The following is a 17,469-nucleotide window of genomic DNA, read 5'->3' on the forward strand; positions in this document are numbered from 1 at the left end:
GTGCGGGGGGTTCTGAAATCGCCCGGATACATCGAGAAGAGTCTGCTGTTTGATCATTGCTCGTCAGATGCCCTGGAATTGGCAGCAGAACACGGACATTTAGAAGTGACGAAGTGGATTTATAGCACGAGTACGGATGTGTGTATGCGGCTTGGTAAGCCGATGGACCGAGCTGTTGCAAATGGACATCTCGCAGTCGCACAATGGCTGTACACCATCAGTGGGCAAAGCTGTACATGTAGTATTTTCGCAGTGGATAAAGCAGCTAAAAATGGACAACTTGAAATGTTACAGTGGTTACAGTCAAACCATCTTGTTACTTGTACGACGTCTGCGATGGACGAGGCGGCTAAAAATGGGCACCTGGAAGTAGTGAAATGGCTACACCGACATCGATACGAAGATTGCTCCTCAGTGGCGCTGCATTTCGCTGCGAATAATGGACACCTTGAAGTCGTCAAGTGGCTTTTTGAAAACTTCAAATATTACAGTTGGGATCAATGGTATTGGTCGGATGCAGCTGAACGAGGGCACTTGGAAGCACTTCGATGGCTACATGAGCATTTACCGAGTGCGTTCTCCATCCATGTAATGGGTGCCGCTGCGAGTAACGGTCATTTAGATATTATTAAGTGGCTACATGAGCATCGAAGAGAAGGATGCACGACCATGGCACCATTTTGTGCAGCTGCGTTTGGTAATTTGGAAATTGTTCAGTGGTTCCATGCACATTACCCGGATCAATTCGTCCCAGAAACGATAGATGCAGCAGCTCAAAACGGCCATCTTGATGTAGTGCGATGGTTAAATGAGAACAGAAACGAAGGTTGTACAGGACATGCAATGGACGGTGCTGCTTGCAATGGCCATCTGGACGTTGTGTTGTACCTGATGGAACACAGAGGCGAAGGGTTTCCAAGTTCTAGCGGGGCAACTCCGCCGAATATTGTGGTGCAATGCTCGCTGAGAAATAGTCGTCAGGACCAAACGAGTGATGCTTCAATAGTCATCCTGCAGTCAATTTACAAGAAGCGGCCGACTTTTGTTGAAGACTGTCTGAGTTGTCTAGCAGAAACTGCTGTCCGTAAAGGCAATATCGAGATTTTAGACTGGCTGAACCTGCTTGGGGTTGAGCTACGCACATCAATTCCTATTCGTGACACAGTCAGTCGAGGAAACGTCAAGATGTTACAGTGGTTTTATGCGAATAATTTCCAGATGTGTGACGTCGACTTACTCGAGTTAGCTGTTCAAAAAGGCCAACTCAATACGGCGCGTTGGCTTTCAGACCACGGGTTCAAGATTACCTCGATATTGTTGGAAGAAGCTGGAAAAAACGGGGATGTGGCAATGTTGCGCTGGCTGGTGGAACATGGACCACCTCTCACGCTCAGAAGTGCTCTGAAATTGACCTTGCAATACCGTCATTTAGAGATTGCGCAGTGGGTATCGGAGTCAGCTCGTGTGCAGCTCGTGCTGGAGGCCCTCCAAAAAGATGCTAGAAAGCTGATCTGGTGGATTCTTACGCGTACCCGGTTTGAAGATACAAACTCACAGCGAAGAATTCGTGATGCTATCCGATGTGCACCTAGCAGCATTTTGCAATGGATTCAGGGGGATCGCTCAGGTCTGAAGGCATGCCAGTGGTGTTTTGCGGCGTCACGAAATAGCACAGAAGTGCCGGTTCTTGTTAAAAGAGGCGTTAGTAATTAATAATGATGTTTGAGGAACGCGTTGATTTGTCTATTGTCTATCAGTGCGTACAGCAATCGACGTGCTTCTGCTTCTCGTCGAGTCCGCTAAGGAAACTGCAGTGACTCCAGAGCGGCTGCATTTATGGATAATAATAGTATTTGAATGGAGTTACGTGGTCATACATGTACCACAAGACCATTACGAAGTACTTCGTACTTGTACATACAAACATATTTTGACATTCGAGCTAGTGCCGATTCCCGCAGGATCTGTCGCGTCCAGATTCCGGCTTAACTATAATAATCCTTGCGGACAGATTTCGTCCAGCCCGTTGTTTTCGTCAGTTGTTGGGTGGTCCATGAATAACCGATCAAAGTGAAGCGTATTCCCATCGGCCATGTCGTCGAGACGTAAGAGGCCAATGTTTCACAACCTTCTCAATCCACGATCGCGCCGTTGTCATTGCTGCATAAAACTATTCGAATGACGCCCATGAATTATTTCATCACCGGGCAGCAACAGCAGCTTCGATTTCCATGGCCAATTATTTGTCCAACGTCCGAGGCGCCGCATCTTCCTGGTTGCCTCTCGTTCAATGTCCCGATTTGCAGTGATCCTGATGTCGGAAGCGAATGCACCAGCAGAATGCACCTTGCGTCGGTGGCGGAGAAACGCGCTCTGATGTCACGCACCGCAGCCTCCACGAGCCATTCGCTAAAGGAGTGCAGCGTCTCAACAGGAACCGTTTTTCGGCGTCCAAGCAGTGTTGAAGTGGAATTTCAATTAATCGCGACGCTTGGCCACCCAATCACAGAGCCCCCATCACCCCATTTTTTTGCCACCCTGCATTGCTGAGACCGGCGGTCTAATTCATTCTCCGATTAGCTGCGCCAAACCCGCCGGTTGAGCTGCTGTAGTTGATCATGGGCTCCGCAAGTACTGGAGAGCACCAGTCTCTGCTGCCTTCCTACTCTCCGTCCGTAGCTCGTGCACGAGTACTCGGCCAAGAGACGGCACCGGCATGGCCTGCCACGTTCGAAGAGGGTCTCGACGCTCGGTACGCTCCTCCAGGTTGTTGCTATTATGCGGGTATGGCGTCTAATTTCCCGTGATTATAGCATGGCGGCACCTGTGGCGACGTCATTGACGCCTCGCCACGTCAGTTCCTTCAACAGCAGCCCATATACTGAGCGACAGAGGCTCTTGCAGCAGCAGAGAGACGTGGTCTGGTCTCCAGCCAGCAGCACTGGAGCTGCTACGCCTCAAGGCACCAGCAGCTTTAAGGACGCGGTCTTTAATGCCATCAACGTCCTATTGGGAGTGGGTGTGCTCTCCAGTCCCTTCTCGTTGCGCTCGAGTGGCTGGCTCATTGGTGGGCCGCTCTTCCTCTTCTTCACGCTGGTAACTAACCACACAGCCAAGCTTTTAGGCCAATGTCTTGACTATCAAGAGGGAATGACCGCGTACCCAGACATCGGCGAAGCGGCCTTCGGTACCAGAGGTCGAGTCATCATTGGCGTCACGTTCTTCGCTGAATTATTCGCTGCCTGCGCCATGTTCTTCGTTCTAAGTAAGTTTGATAATTTCCAATTTTTGCAATTATTGTGAACTAATTCTTAGTTGTTATTATTTGCAGCTGGAGATACGCTAGCGGCGTTGATTCCGTCGTGTACAGAGACGCAGTTGACTGTTATGGCGTTTCTGCTTATCATGCCGTCCATGTGGACGACGCACATGTCCATGTTGTCATATTTCAGCATTTTGGGCATCTTATCGTCATTTTTCTGTCTCTACACGATTTTCTACGTGGGTTTCGCCATCGACACGCGTGCTCCGGACTACACAATGGGCAGTTTGGTGCATCCGCAGCCTTTGCAGGTGATTGGCGACTTGGATCGGATCCCATTGGCTATTGGCCTCACTATGGTGGCATTCGGCGGCCACTCGGTCTTCCCGTCCATCTGCAGCTCCATGGCGAACAAGAAGGACTACCCGCGGGTACTCAACCTCTCATACTTTATTGTGGGACTTGTGTACGGCGCCATTGAACTCGCTGGTTACCTCATGTTTGGAGTGGCTACCCAGAAGGAGATCACACTCAACCTCATCGCGTCCTACCCAGGTGTTTTGACCCAGATGGTAGTCTGGACGATCGCGTTGAACCCGATGAGTAAGATCGCTATTACCCTGCACCCGGTAGCTTTGGCGCTTGAAGAATTCCTGCTGTCGCCGAGCCAGAAACGAGCTGCTGCGAGGAATAAACCGAGCAAGACGCTGGTGTTCTACCGAGCTTTTATCCGCACGACGCTCGGTATGGGAGCTCTGTGTTGCGCACTGTTCGTGCCGCACTTTGCGCGTGTGACGTCGTTCCTGGGTGCCTTCTTCGCGATGCTGGTGTCGGTGTTTCTGCCGTGTGTCTGCTACCTCAAACTCTTCTCGCACCGCCTGTCGAAGGGCGAGATTGTGCTTAACGCTGGGCTAGCAGGGCTCTCTATCATCTTGATGTTGTTCGGCACTCTCGCGTCCTTCTTGTCGCCCGCGGATTAAGTGTAGGAAGATGAGCAGACTCCCTCTTCGCTTTAGGCAAAATAGAGGGTACCAAGAGAGTACTGTCCACTTAGTGTGGCCAGTGAACCCCCAACATATTACAGCAGCATTTACTATAGACGGATAGCGTTTGCGTGTGATTGATTGTCTTCCAAGTTGTTTTATGGTCTTTTGTTTGCCTTTGGGTGCGCGTAATTGTCGATGTCCAGCAGGAATGTGACGGTGGCACATTTCGTGTGTATGGAACGGAAGATAAAAAAAACAGCGCAATGTCGCTTCGGGATTTTGGCAAAAACGAAAAGCGTCGGAGGGTTTGATCGTGGCGAAATCGAGACATTCATTTGGAATACCCGACTGCATTCTACAAACAATTCTACAGTACTACCGAGTTGGCCGAGATTTTTCGAGTTTGGCAGCTTAGTCGCTGTGCAGCAGTGCTGCTGGACAACGTGGTGCTGAAATCAAAAACTGCGTCGGGCATGTACTGTTCTACAGAGCGAACTATCATTCGGTGACGTGATGGTCAAAACTGCATGCCAATGGCATTGCCATCGCTCTTCAGCTTATTTTCGACATGATACCACGACGTTGACCTGCTTCATCTTTCTAGATGCATGCGTGGAAACGTCACGAAAGCTATCGACGACTCTCGCCCCGATCTCAAAAACGACCAGCAATCATTGTGATAATCTAGAGTACTTAAGTATATTAGAAGAGGCCGGAGGGGTTTAGACCAAATCCTTGCTGTCATCTTTCTTGGATGAAGATCTGAAACTTGAGAACGTAATCGAGCGGCGTTTTGGCAATGGCTTGCGTGGGTTGGCCTCACGTGTAGCAGCTGGTAGTCCCACCTCAATGTCGTCCACACTTCGTCGCGTACGTCGTCGTGAAGGTCTGTGAAACACACAACCAATAACAGTTAGCACTAGTACTAGGGTTCTTAAAGTGAATCATCGTAGGGCACTCACCGACTGGACATTCGTCGACCAAGCAGCCCGCTGTCTTGCGATCGAGTTAGCCAGAGACCACCAAGAATCTCCGACAGCCCCACAGTCGTGGACATGTCGAGATAATTGTCGATTGCCTGGCGATTCACATGCTCCGACGACTCATTCTCACTGCGGCGCTCGTTGCTGTCGTCGTCGGATTCTTCAGTGGCGCTTTCTTCATTCAGCGCTTCCAGAATGGACGCGAGTAGCTCTCGACTGGTACTTGTACTATCCGATCTGCTCCTTTCCGTCTCCTCCACCACAACAACGTCACTAGTGGTGCCATCCGAGACGCGAGTTAAGCGAGACTCTGAGCTCTTGGGCGGCTCCAGCTTATAATCCGACGAGGCTGTGAAGCTGAAACCTCGTTCCACTTTGCCCTTGGTTGACACAGTGGACGGTGCGTGTTTACGGCGTGAGAGAAGTACAACACCGAAGATACTGATACCGATTCCCAACACGAACATGACAGCTTGTAAGACTGAGAAAGTGCGGATCTCCTGAAAGTAAATGACGCCACCAAGCACTCCGCTAATGACCCAATAGGCTTGATACACTGGGACCATCGACAGCGCGTCGTAGTGGACGAGTCCTCCGTTGAGGTACTTGATCTGCAGAACCAGACAGACTGCCAGCGCCAGAGCAATGAGGTACGTCTGGTAGTGGACGAAGCAGCTGGCGTCTCCGTTAAAAACGCCCTTGAGCAGCTCGGCGGTCGATTTGGCGAATAGAACCGACTGGCCGCCTAAGGTTCCTGCGAGACCAGCATATCCCACGAGACGGATCGTCGACCACATGGCTGGCGTCCCCACTTGGATAATTCGATGTCGTTTGCTCATCAGACACAAGTTATCGACCACTTTGATAGCTGCAAAGTGGGCCACGACAGTCAGGAAGACGACGCAGAAGTAGACGATCGTGAGCGGATCGCGGTAGAGCTGCATGAGCATCTCCAGATTGTACGACGGCGACGTGTGGGACGCGAAGACGACGGCGATTGTCGCCCCCACGAAGATTATCAGCGTCGAGACGATGTCTTTCCTGCTCAGTTTCTCCTTGTTGAAGCATGGGGCGAGCATCATATTCCACACGAGAGTAAGCGCTGCCAGAGGAGCTAACAGGCTTTGAGGCGCGAGGCCAAAGGCCACAAAGTCCAGAACAGACCCCACGACACACAGGATGAAGCCTAACATCCACAGTGGCAATCGATACGCTGGCTTGGGCTCGGCCATAAGTTCGTTCTGCTTCAGCGCTTTCTTCTGTAAATTGATACCGACACTGGCCAGGAAGGAGAATACCACGGCGATAGCGAACCCAATGACCCAAATGGCTTTTTCTGGTCCATTGTAGTCGGTGTCAAAGCACTTGCCCTCGTCACTGATGCCAGTGATGGGACTGCTGTCGTCTCCACAGGCAGGTGCTTTTAAGGTTGACTGAGTGGCGATACAGTACGTCTTAATAGCGTCAACACAGCTATCAAGACACAAAGTCTCGGGTGTTCCCATCTCGCACACGTTGAAGACTGCCATGCACTGGGTTCGCTTCAATGCCGTCTCACAGCTACTGGCTATGGTTGTGGCATTCACCAGCTTCTTGTACTGCTCCTCGGCAGTGGCATCCTGAGAACACAAAAGTTAAAAAGCGGTACTGGAATATGTAGCATTCTTTTACTAGCCATGTCAGTCCATGAGCCCCCGGAGCGACAGGCAGAGTACGTGACGAAGGGCGAGCAGAAGGTCAAAGCTGCAGCTGTGGGTACGTCACAGGACGAGCAGGTGGCTGAAGCGAGAGGAGAAAAGGCGGCGAGCAGCCACAACAGACGCGACATGATGCTGCAGAGCGAAGAGGACCGGCCAGTGGCGGTGGGCGACGGGGAAATGGAGCTGTTCGTCCAAGCAGCGTCGCCTCTAAAATTGGCTCGGTGGACTGGCGTCCATTATAGCTCGCGACTGACTCAGGTGTAAATCCCAGATTAGGGTAGAAACAGGGTGACAAGATCAGGGAGTTTTAGATTTGAAAATCTAAATTATCACTTCAACGTCGACGATGGTGTTATTTACCACGCACGACAGTTCGTCTTGCTCTCTGTCCTCTAATGTCGATTTATGTGCAGATTTTGATATCTCTGGCCGAAAATTTTCGCTCTAAAAAGGTACTAATCTAGCTCGCCGCCGCGTCAGCCACTGCAGCAGACAGTTTTAGCTAAAACTTTAAATTTGTGAGCGCAAGGATTCATCCTTTTCCAATCCATTGTGCAATTTGCGATTCACACAGCAAAATACACAGAGCAGTCGCACACCAATTAGATTAATGGGGTTTCATTGTAGTTGTACGTTTTCACTCGTGGCAGCAAAGGTCTGGGACACCGGAAACGGTCACGTTGATGCTGGTAAAAAAACTGCTACATTTAATGCAAACAATAATTTGTTTCCAATTAGAAGTCGCTTATTATCGTTATATAAAGTATCCATTTAATGCTGTCACTATCAGTACTGCTCTCAAATGTCTGTCAGCTATCAGCTTAAAAAGATTTCACATTTCATCATAGCAGCCCGCTTGTGTTTGCCGCACACCAACAGCTCACTCGCCAACATTCCGGCAGACACGATGCTTAAGCCGATGGGGAAGAAGCACGTCTTGGATGAATGGCGCAGCGCTCCGTTAGTTGCGCCGAGTGGACCGAAGCTTCCCGCGCACTTACGCCTCCTTCTGGTGCCCAATGGAGCCGCGTTAAGGCTGCAGCTGCGCTATCAAAAGTACCAAGACAAAGTGCGCAAGCTGCTCAAGAGGGCGGACGCGAGTCAGCAGCAAGAACACGCAGCCAAAGCCTCCGGTCGCGTTGTGGCCACGTCCAGTATGGCGCTAGCCGTGGCTCTCCAGGCCAAGGAGATCAGCGCAGAACAGCCCAAGAGCGCTCCTCTGCACCTTAAGACCGAGCAGATGGACAAATGGACCTTGGAGCAGGACTGGACGACGCTGCCGTCGGAAGAGCCCTTACTACAGGACTGCGACGACGACGAGAGCGACTGTACACGCCAGCACGGCTTCGTCAACGTGATGGAGCCGACGTGGCTGCTGTCGTCCATCGACCAGCGTTGCGCCGAGACCGCGAGCTCTCTGATGACACAGAGCTCCATCAAGACCCCACCAGGCCTCGCACGTCAACTGGCCGACGTGCGACTGGCTGTACTGGATTTACTCTTCATCTGTCGCTCTGGAGTGGACGTGAATCTACTGGGACGACCTCCGTCTTCTGCTGGTACTCACCACCGAAATCTCGTCGAGAGAGTCAAAGCGTCGAACCCAACGGAGTTGAAACGCGTCACTCAGATCTTTGAGGGCTTAAAGTCCGATATGTTTATGCCTGCTGTTCGCTGTCTGGGCTGGTTGCTCACGAAGACGTGGCGGCTTCTCTTTAACGGGCTTCACGTGGACTTGGAGAGTCTCCATCATGTACGTCGCGTACTGGAAGCGTCCGAGGGAGACGTGAGCGTCGTGTTTGCGCCCACCCACAAGAGCCACTTGGACTATCTGATCATCAGCTACTTGTGCTTCGCGTATGGCATCCCCTTGCCTCGTATCGCAGCTGGGAACAACCTGGATCTGCCTCTTGTGGGCTCGTTTCTACGTGCTAACGGCAGCTTCTTCATCCGTCGGTCGTTCAAGGACGATGATCTGTATAAAGAGGTATTGGAACAGTATGTACACGAGTTACTGGAGGACGGGAACCCTGTGGAAGTCTTTATCGAAGGTGGACGATCACGTCATGGGCGAGTGTGTAAACCCCGATTGGGGTTCATGTCGATGTTCCTCAACTACGTGAAAGCAGCGTCTGATGAAGACGTCAACAAGGAGAAGAAGACGGTCTTGGTCGTCCCCATCGCGCTGGACTATGACAAGGTCTACGAGGTCGATGGATACGCCAACCAGCTGCTCGGCAAGCCCAAGGAGAAGGAGAGTCTGGCTGTGTTGCTTCGGTCTGTGTGGGATCTCTTCTTCCTCCGTCTTGGCCACTCGTACGTGCGCTTTGGAGAGCCTGTGCCTCTTACTGAAACGTCGTCACTTCAGACGTCCTCGGAGCTGGTAGCTGAGCGCATGCAGACGTCTGGAACCATCACGTCGACTGCGATTGTGGCTGCGTTGCTCATGTGGAAGCGCGCGTATGTGACGCAAGAAATGCTGGAGACACGCACTGTGTGGCTCGTGGAGGAGCTGGAGAAACGAGGAGCCACTGTAGCTCACGTGGAGAACGATGACATCGCTGAACACGCGCTGGCAGTTTTGAACGTAGAGACGAAAGCAAACGGCGTTGTGACTCCCCATTTGCAGTACCCAGTGCGAGCGTTGGAGCTCGGCTTCTATCGTAACCACTTGTTACACATTTTCCTGCCTGAAATGGCGCTTTTTGGAGCTCTGGATGCTGCTCTACGTCAACGTTCTAAATGTGACGAAAGTTACGCAAGTCACAAAGTGGATATCTGGACGGTGAAACAACAAGCTCGGATGATCTGGAACTTCTTACGCCACATTTGTCGTCACGAAGCTATTGACGTTGACGCTCGCGTGGACCACTTCTTCTCGGAGGCTTCCGAGTGTCAAGTGGACGAGTCTTCGGGCACCGTGACGGTGGATGTGAAGAGCTGGAACAATTCAAAGTTGACGAGCTTCGTGCTGTCGTTGAACTGGTCGTTCATGGACTCGCTGTGGCTCACGACTCAGGGAATTTGGAGTCTTCTTGACGAGGATGTGGAACACACAGAGCGCGATGTTGTACGTCGTGTGCAAGTGTTGGCGAAGGAATTGTTCCTGCGTCAACAGCTGGGTCACGCTGAAGCTCTGTGTAGCGAGAGTATCAAGCAATCTCTGGACTTTTTGGTGGAGAGCAACGTGGTGCGCTTCGAGCGGGCTCAAGGCGGCAAGTCGAGGGTGATGCGACTCTGCGTAGACGTCCGCGCTCTTGGAAATCTCACGCAGGAGGTGAATGCACGTCGGAAACCTCACTCGTTCTTGTGGCGTGGAGACGAGCTGCCACGTAACTTAACACGTGAGGAAGTCCTGGAACTTATGCAAGCAGCTCAAGGCTCTCGTAGCGTCTACGCTAAGTGGATGGCGCCTCCGACTCCGGTCTAAGACGCTTTATAACTTAACTGTAAAATTGCGTATGAAACTTTGAAGTGTAATTTTTTGCTACGACCACTGGAAAGCTACAAATGTATTTACTTATTCCCTGTCTAACGTGATAACAGTCGAAAAACGAGCGGACCAAAATGACGCTGTTGCGCTTGCGCTCTTCCACTGCGTTGCGTGCGTCTAGGACGTTGTCTCCGTCGCTAGTGCGCGGTGTGTCACCTACCGGGTCTTGTGCGTTGTTCAGTACCAGTCAAAGTGACAGTGAAGGCGCTCAGCCACCCGTACACATCCCTGTGTTGCTGCAAGAGACTGTTACTGCCTTGTCGCGCAATGTTTCGGATGTTTCCAAGCCTCTTTACTTTGTGGACGGCACTGCTGGTTTCGGAGGCCATTCAAGGGCCATTTTGCAACGCTTTAGCGACGCCAGATTGCTCTGTATCGACTGCGACCCCGAGGTTTTAAGCATTGCTCAAGCCAACTTGTCCGAGTTCCATGGCCGCGTGAGCTTCCAGAACGGATCGTACGCTGACTTGGCAAAGCATTTAGAAGCTGCTAGATTCCCAGATGAAGTAGACGGGATTCTTGTTGATTTGGGGGCCAATAGCTTCCACTTTGACGCTGCGAGACGAGGCTTTAGTGTGCTGAACGACGGGCCATTGGACATGAGGTTTAACCAGCTAGACGCATCGCTATCGACCGCTGCCGATGCGGTGAATAGCCTGTCGGAAGTGCAGCTGACGAAGATCTTTAGGGATTACGGAGAGGAACGACTAGCTAAGGAGTTTGCCAAGGCTATTGTAAGGGAGCGAGAAGAGAAAGGCAAAGTGTTTGAGACGACGAAAGATCTGCGCGAGTGCATTGAACGAATCGCCAATATGTGGAAATCGGGGGATAAAGGGAAGAAGAAGAAGGGCAAACGTGCTAGTAAAATGGGAAGTACACACCCTGCCACGCGTTGCTTCCAGGCGCTGCGGATCTACGTGAACGACGAGCTTTTTCACGTTGACAGTGGCGTGAAGCAGCTCGTGAGGCACTTGGCACCCAATGGGCGACTCGGTAAGTAGGAGAATCGCGATATCAATATTTTAGTATTGAACTACTGTAGATACTAACGATGTAACTTGTGGCGATGCTAGTGACCATCGCGTTCCATTCGCTGGAGGACCGGCCGATTAAGGACTTTTTCCGCGAACTGGTGCGTTCTAAATTCTAGAAGTGGACGAGTTTGGAAGTGTCTTATTTTCGGTCTTAGGACGAGAAGGGGCGAATTGGAGAAGAAGACGACGAGGAGGAAGAGTGGGAAGATGATGACGACGAGGACGTGGATCCATTAAAGAGCAAGCGCTTTCGTCTACCACGTCGAAAAGCCACCAAAGCTACGGATGAAGAGATCGCGATCAACCCCCGCTCACGTAGCGCACGTCTACGCTGTCTCGAGCGCATTCTTTGATCGAAAATGCAAGGTTTCTAAAAGAAAACGACCCCCCCCCTCTCCATGTTCTTAACTCACAGCTCCTTCCTCATCTGATGTGACGCCAACTCAATCTGGTTCTTGAACTCGTCCAGATCGTAAATGCGACGCCAATCCACTGGTCGTTGACCTGGCAAACCCAAAAAGTCGACAATATTGTTCCAAATCCCACGAGAGTACGCGCGCTCGAGATTCTCGTTCTTGACGACCTCGTTCGTCGTGAGAGCCGCACTCATGAGATAAACGTGGAAGAACAACATGTACGCGATCCACGCGATCTGCACGACGTCCAGCAGCATGACGCAGAAGAGAAATGGCTGGAAGTGAGCGACACTCCACATCCAGTCTAGCAGTCCGGGTGTGGTGACAACAGTAACATTTTGGCCCGATAGAAGCACCCACAACGACGTGTTCCACTTCCAGTACTGCCAGTGAACAGTAAAGTCCGCCACGAGTTCCGGTTGAGCGCGTGCAAACCGCCAACACGCGATGAGTTCCAGACCGATGGACAGTACCGCAGACAAGAGGAACCCTAGGAACGCTGCGTGGTTGCGTGCTCCAATGGCATTCACCACAAAAGGACAGTAGTGGTCGAACCTGGCGATGCACGAGTTCGTCTCGGCGCAGTGCTTCCCACGTAGCGGTCTCTTGTGTAGACATGTGAGGCACAGCTTCGTCGCGCTGGGTAGCTTGGACTCGACGAGGTGGCGGATGTTACGCAGCTTCTCGTCGTATGAAGTGAACACCTCGCCTGGGTCAGACGTGGCTGTTTTGTACAGCGTAACTCCGATCGACGCACAGGACACGGCGGAGATTGCACAGAACGCAGTGCTGCAGTGGCCACTGAACCGAGGAAAACTGCCGACGAGATACACGATGGACGCGACGTTGATCCCGAACATAAGCGACGCTGCCTTCCGCTTGTCGCCGTAGGAACCTCGTTGTAACAATTTAAGCAGCAGCATCGCAGCAGCCAGTAGAATGCAAAGACACAGCAGGATGTAGAGCGCTCCACTCACAGTCACGAGCACGTAACAAGCGAGAGGAAACACCACCCACGGCACGAGAAACGCGAGCTTGTACACGTTGTCTTCGAGCGTTTGTTTCTATCATAAAAAAGGTAAGTTCACCGCAGATAATTCACTTGTGTCTGCGTCCAAAACGTACCGGATTGAGATCCTTTGCGCTAGATTTTGGAGCTGTTCGTCCTCCGTTAAAAGGTGACACGCTGTTGAGTCAGGATGAAGACGAGCTCGAGCAGTGGCCAATGCCGTGAGTCCGTCCTTGTTCACTATACTCGTGTCCGCTCTCACGTCTAGTAGCATTCGCACAGCCATCGCGATGTTGTTCATGGCTGCATGGTGCAGAGCTGTCGAAAAGATAAACTCAGTTCTGCTTAGAGAGTTTAGCTATCGAGTAAAAAACGTGTTAAAACCCTGATGTTACCAGTGTTCCCGTCGGCATCTTGTGCGTTGATCGTTGCCTGTAGACTCAGTACCATGCGGAACGTGTCCAAGTGGAACTGCTGGGGCTGACAAAGCAGCATCAACGCTGTTTTCTGGCTTCCATCTTTTTCAGCATTAAAATAAAATCATTTTAGCAACAAAAAAACAATATCCAATAGCTAAACTCCACTCACCTTGCATCCGTTGGTCAATGTCTGAGCCTTTAGCCACCAAATACGCTGCTGTAATGGGGAAACAACGTTGAATCGCCACTAAAAACGGCGTAAACCCCAGGCCATCTCTGAAATTCAAGTCTGCTTTATGACGAAGCAGCAGTTCCACCGCGTAGATCTGGTTATGGGAGGCTGCCCAGAACAGTGGCGTCGTTTGCATATCCCCTTCCAGGGCGTCTACATCCACTTTCGCCCTCAATCCTTCATTCCCGAGTAAAAACCTACCACAAAAGCCTCGTTAATTGCGTGATGAGTTGATGAAAATGCTAGAAAACGCACTCCATAACGCCCATTTTGCCGCTGATAGCAGCGTGATGTAGTAACGTGGCGTTTGACGCTGAGTCTAATGCATTGATATCGAAAGCCGGGTCCTATAACCATAGCATGTTAGTTCAAAGTGAAGAAAATTGTTAAGAACGGGTTCGGACCTGCTGTACGAGCTCCTGGAGCTCCGGGATAAGTCCTAGTTTGGCGCAGTCGAATAGCGAAGGGGTAGAGAGCTCTCCGTTGCACTTAAAGCACAAGGATCCAGCGCTGGGGACGCCGCAGGACGAGCATACGAGGCGGAGCGCCGGCATCTTCAAGGCGCTCGAAGAATGGCAACATAATGAGTGAAGCTATCAGTATGTTAAGTTTTTGCTATTATGTACTGCTATAGGTGAATAAATGTTGAAGTGCATAAGAATAGCAGCTTATTTTGCAACTTGTTGGCGAGATGCCGCAATTGCGTCAGACTGCAGGTTTGGTTGACTAGAGTATGCAGCGTAGAGGACATTGTGTCCATCAGCAGAATCTCCAAGCCTCATTGTCTAGCTCCACATCTTCTTCTTCTTCTTCTTCAGCATCTACCCACCCTCCTGTCCCCAAGCGCAACATCGCTGCAGCTGCGTGTCTACGTCTGTACGAGGAAGGTCTGGAGCTCCTTGCCTACAAGAAACAACTCTACGACAAATTCGGACTAGTTAAAGTTCCTATCAGGAAAGCTACAGTGGGCAGCACCGCACTACCCATGACATCAACTAAGAAACGCGAGACCAGCTCAGCTGCAAGCTCCTCAACGTCTACTTCAAATCTCGCTGCTAATCAAGAGTCCAGAGCAACTATTAATAGTGCAGCGGAACAAGGGATAAAATCGAGATATTTGGTGGAGGAGCGTCGAGGTAGTACCGTGTATGTGCCTCCAGGAGGACGAATGCTTGCAAAGACTTATTCTCTACAGTCAACGATGGAGAGCAGAGCTGCAGTGGCTCCTCCACGAAAAGTCAGTACGACATGTAGCAAGAAACCACCATCTCCAACGAATAGTACAGCCAAGCGAGAAACGGGGGCGACTCGGCTAACTGCAAAGCACGAACGATTCACCTCTGCGCAGCCAACGGCAGCAAGTACAGCGATGAATCGCGCAGCTAACGCGTCGTTGGGAACGGCTCGGGTAATACAGCGCCAACAGAACCATCAACCCAAACAGAACAGCAGAGCCTCCATCACTGAAAGTCTCGCAGTCACAGCAACAAAAACAAGCCGAGCGAGTACGGCATCCACCACCTCAGGGCGCTCGACGCCAATGCAGCAATCCCCACAGAAATCCAGAACGTACTCGACGATTTTCGAGCAACAGCAACAGCGTCAAGAGCCGGTGTTTGTCCAAGTTTCTCGTCGTACATCGTCGCCTATCATGTCCCCGATCGGTCGTCGACGACCTAGTGTGGCTCCAATTGGTCCTGCATCTCCTTCCCATGACTTCGACAATGCCGGAAGCTCTTTGGCGCTTCCTCTCTGCAGTCCACGAACGTCCTTCATTCGACACGATAACAAGCTCGAAAAACTACAAGAACAGGTCAACGTCCTCAAAGCCTCTCTCGGCATTTCAGAGGAAGATTTACTATGGAAAGTTGAGAGCTCAAAGGGCAACGCCTTCTTAGCAGCGGACCGCCATCTAGCAGCTTGTGAGGAACGCTACGATCGGTTAGTGTTTGAGATGCAGCAATTGTCGCAACCAGCACGTTGCGCGGACGAAGATGACGCCAACAGTCTTCTAGCTGCGAAGCTGTGTTCACTGGAGAAGCAGGCTCAACAAGTCGCAGAACTGAAAGCGAGAGCCACAGCCTATCAGATCGACATGGTCCAAACCAAGAAGACTCTCATGGCTGTTCGTGTAGACGCTGAGCTTCAATGTGCTAAACAAGACACCAGCGATATTATGCTCTTTGCGGAGCAAGAACTCGCACTCACCAGCCAACTGGAGGGTATCAAAGAGGACATTTTAACGGTACAAAATGCGATGAGAACGGAGCAAAGTGCGCTGCAGACGTTGCTGGAATGGCTGGGCTCTGAGACCGATCGCTTCGGTGCCTCCATCGCTGCTGAAATTTTATCCCCTTCTTTTGTCATTTCAGAGCGCACACTAGAAATCAAGCGTGCGTTACTTTACACTCTCCGAACCATCCCTGAATGTGCCCAAGGAAGCGAGAGATTATCCACTTTGTGCACTCAAGCCACTCAACTGGCAGCGAAGATCACTACATCTCGTGCACATGATTTGAAACACACTGAAGCTGAACTAGAACGAACCATGCGCGATGTCGAAATCTGGAGAACGCGACGTGAACAAGCCAAAGAATTCGCCGATGAATTGCGCAAGAAGGAGGCAGAATGGCAGAAAAAACAACGCGAAAAGAACGACGAAAGCCTCGCATTGATGCGTACTTTCATTCCTGTTGACATTGCTGATTTGTCAGTTGATGCGTTGATCACGAGAGCTCAAGAAAGAGGCGTCTTGTACACGTACGACTTGGCTACCTATCTTAAAACAAACCGGTTCTTACACTGGTTGGTGACGCATGAAGACGACATTGCTCGTGCGAATTTCCTGGCTATTGAGAGCGCCTCGTTCTTTGTGGACTTTATGAATTACGACGTTAACGAGCGTCGAGCTTTGGCGCGTGTTCTGCCGGATGTTTTCGCCTTTGACAAAGATGGTAGGAAAAATACGTGGAGAACGAGTTTTATTGATCACGTACGTCAACTGGCTGCTCAGCAGCAGCGTGAAACGATTAAGGCTGGCTGGGATCCAGTTCAATGTTCACGACGAGATGTTCCGTTGCCAGAACTTACATCGAAGCAGCATCTTAATCCGATTTTTTGCTACCCGACAGACATTGAAATTGATACTAGATTGGACAAATTTGACCGGCAACGTGCTCGAATTGAATCAAAGCGTATGCGGTTGAAACAACTGGACGACGAGCTCATTCCACAGGCGAAAGCAGAGTACGTCGCAGTTGCGGAGGATGCTCGTAACGAAAATTTACAACGTTCATTCGGTAAAGCTACTCTAATCGCGTTACGGGAGCAAGCCAAGCAGCAACATTTAGTGCTCTGTAAAGATAGAGATACAGTTAGAGGCGAATTGGCTCACGGGGACCGTGCGTGGGCAGCAATGACGCCTTCGTTCGAGCAGTACCAAGCGGAAGTTGCGCAGGTTCGAGCGTTTGATCCCGAAATTCGCCACGCATTTCGCATTCGTGGACCTTTTCCAGCGGATATTGACATTCAGCCACGAGAACGTGCAGCATTCAAGAAATTATCTGTTGAGGAGGAAGCGGAAGCCAGGAAACGGGAGCTGGATCATGCCATCGCGAAACGCAGTCTCAGTATCAACGAAGTTACAGTCGAAGAGGCAAGTGCAGCGGCAGCACCAATCGATAATTTGTCTGTGGTAGAAGTGTCCTCTTCGACTGACACAGAGCTGGAAGCTACACGGTTAATGCAACTAGAAGACAAATTGTCGACGGTTGATACCGAATCTGAAGTAGCGTCGGATTTGCCTTTGGAGGCAGCTCCTTCCCGCGGCTTTAAGCGAATTAAATCTCTTCAAGTGGCAGTTGGGGTGCTGCAGTTTCTTGAGAATGATTTCTGCAGCCCCAAGCGTGTGGTAAGTGGAAAAGAGGTTCGTTTAC

General features: G+C 51.0%; 6 protein-coding genes across 6 annotated transcripts; 4 read left to right on the forward strand and 2 right to left on the reverse strand.

Moving 5' to 3' along the window:
• Positions 1-2,618: 2,618 nt before the first annotated feature.
• PITG_12468 (Amino Acid/Auxin Permease (AAAP) Family) lies at positions 2,619-4,242 on the forward strand (the record flags this gene model as incomplete). Its single annotated transcript, XM_002900308.1, has 3 exons — positions 2,619-2,752; positions 2,814-3,265; positions 3,332-4,242. 3 exons carry the CDS (start codon positions 2,619-2,621, stop codon positions 4,240-4,242), a joined length of 1,497 nt encoding a protein of 498 aa, XP_002900354.1.
• Positions 4,243-4,970: 728 nt separating this feature from the next.
• On the reverse strand, positions 4,971-7,059 carry PITG_12469 (uncharacterized protein; the record flags this gene model as incomplete). Its single annotated transcript, XM_002900309.1, has 3 exons — positions 4,971-5,136; positions 5,211-6,850; positions 6,991-7,059. The coding sequence occupies 3 exons, from the start codon at positions 7,057-7,059 to the stop codon at positions 4,971-4,973; spliced, it is 1,875 nt and encodes a 624-aa protein (XP_002900355.1).
• A 779-nt stretch (positions 7,060-7,838) lies between these two features.
• PITG_12470 (glycerol-3-phosphate acyltransferase, putative) lies at positions 7,839-10,361 on the forward strand (the record flags this gene model as incomplete). Its single annotated transcript, XM_002900310.1, has 2 exons — positions 7,839-8,099; positions 8,235-10,361. The coding sequence occupies 2 exons, from the start codon at positions 7,839-7,841 to the stop codon at positions 10,359-10,361; spliced, it is 2,388 nt and encodes a 795-aa protein (XP_002900356.1).
• A 137-nt stretch (positions 10,362-10,498) lies between these two features.
• PITG_12471 (S-adenosyl-L-methionine-dependent methyltransferase mraW-like protein) lies at positions 10,499-11,345 on the forward strand (the record flags this gene model as incomplete). Its single annotated transcript, XM_002900311.1, has 3 exons — positions 10,499-10,530; positions 10,624-11,238; positions 11,327-11,345. The coding sequence occupies 3 exons, from the start codon at positions 10,499-10,501 to the stop codon at positions 11,343-11,345; spliced, it is 666 nt and encodes a 221-aa protein (XP_002900357.1).
• A 522-nt stretch (positions 11,346-11,867) lies between these two features.
• Positions 11,868-14,327, reverse strand: PITG_12472 (palmitoyltransferase, putative; the record flags this gene model as incomplete). Its single annotated transcript, XM_002900312.1, has 7 exons — positions 11,868-12,938; positions 13,000-13,031; positions 13,130-13,201; positions 13,279-13,401; positions 13,472-13,731; positions 13,790-13,881; positions 13,939-14,327. The coding sequence occupies 7 exons, from the start codon at positions 14,086-14,088 to the stop codon at positions 11,868-11,870; spliced, it is 1,800 nt and encodes a 599-aa protein (XP_002900358.1).
• A 747-nt stretch (positions 14,328-15,074) lies between these two features.
• On the forward strand, positions 15,075-17,308 carry PITG_12473 (uncharacterized protein; the record flags this gene model as incomplete). Its single annotated transcript, XM_002900313.1, has 2 exons — positions 15,075-17,193; positions 17,259-17,308. 2 exons carry the CDS (start codon positions 15,075-15,077, stop codon positions 17,306-17,308), a joined length of 2,169 nt encoding a protein of 722 aa, XP_002900359.1.
• Between the last annotated feature and the right edge of the window lie 161 nt (positions 17,309-17,469).

The sequence above is a fragment of the Phytophthora infestans genome, genomic scaffold (assembly GCF_000142945.1).
Source record: "Phytophthora infestans T30-4 supercont1.26 genomic scaffold, whole genome shotgun sequence".
Lineage (NCBI taxonomy): Eukaryota > Oomycota > Peronosporomycetes > Peronosporales > Peronosporaceae > Phytophthora > Phytophthora infestans.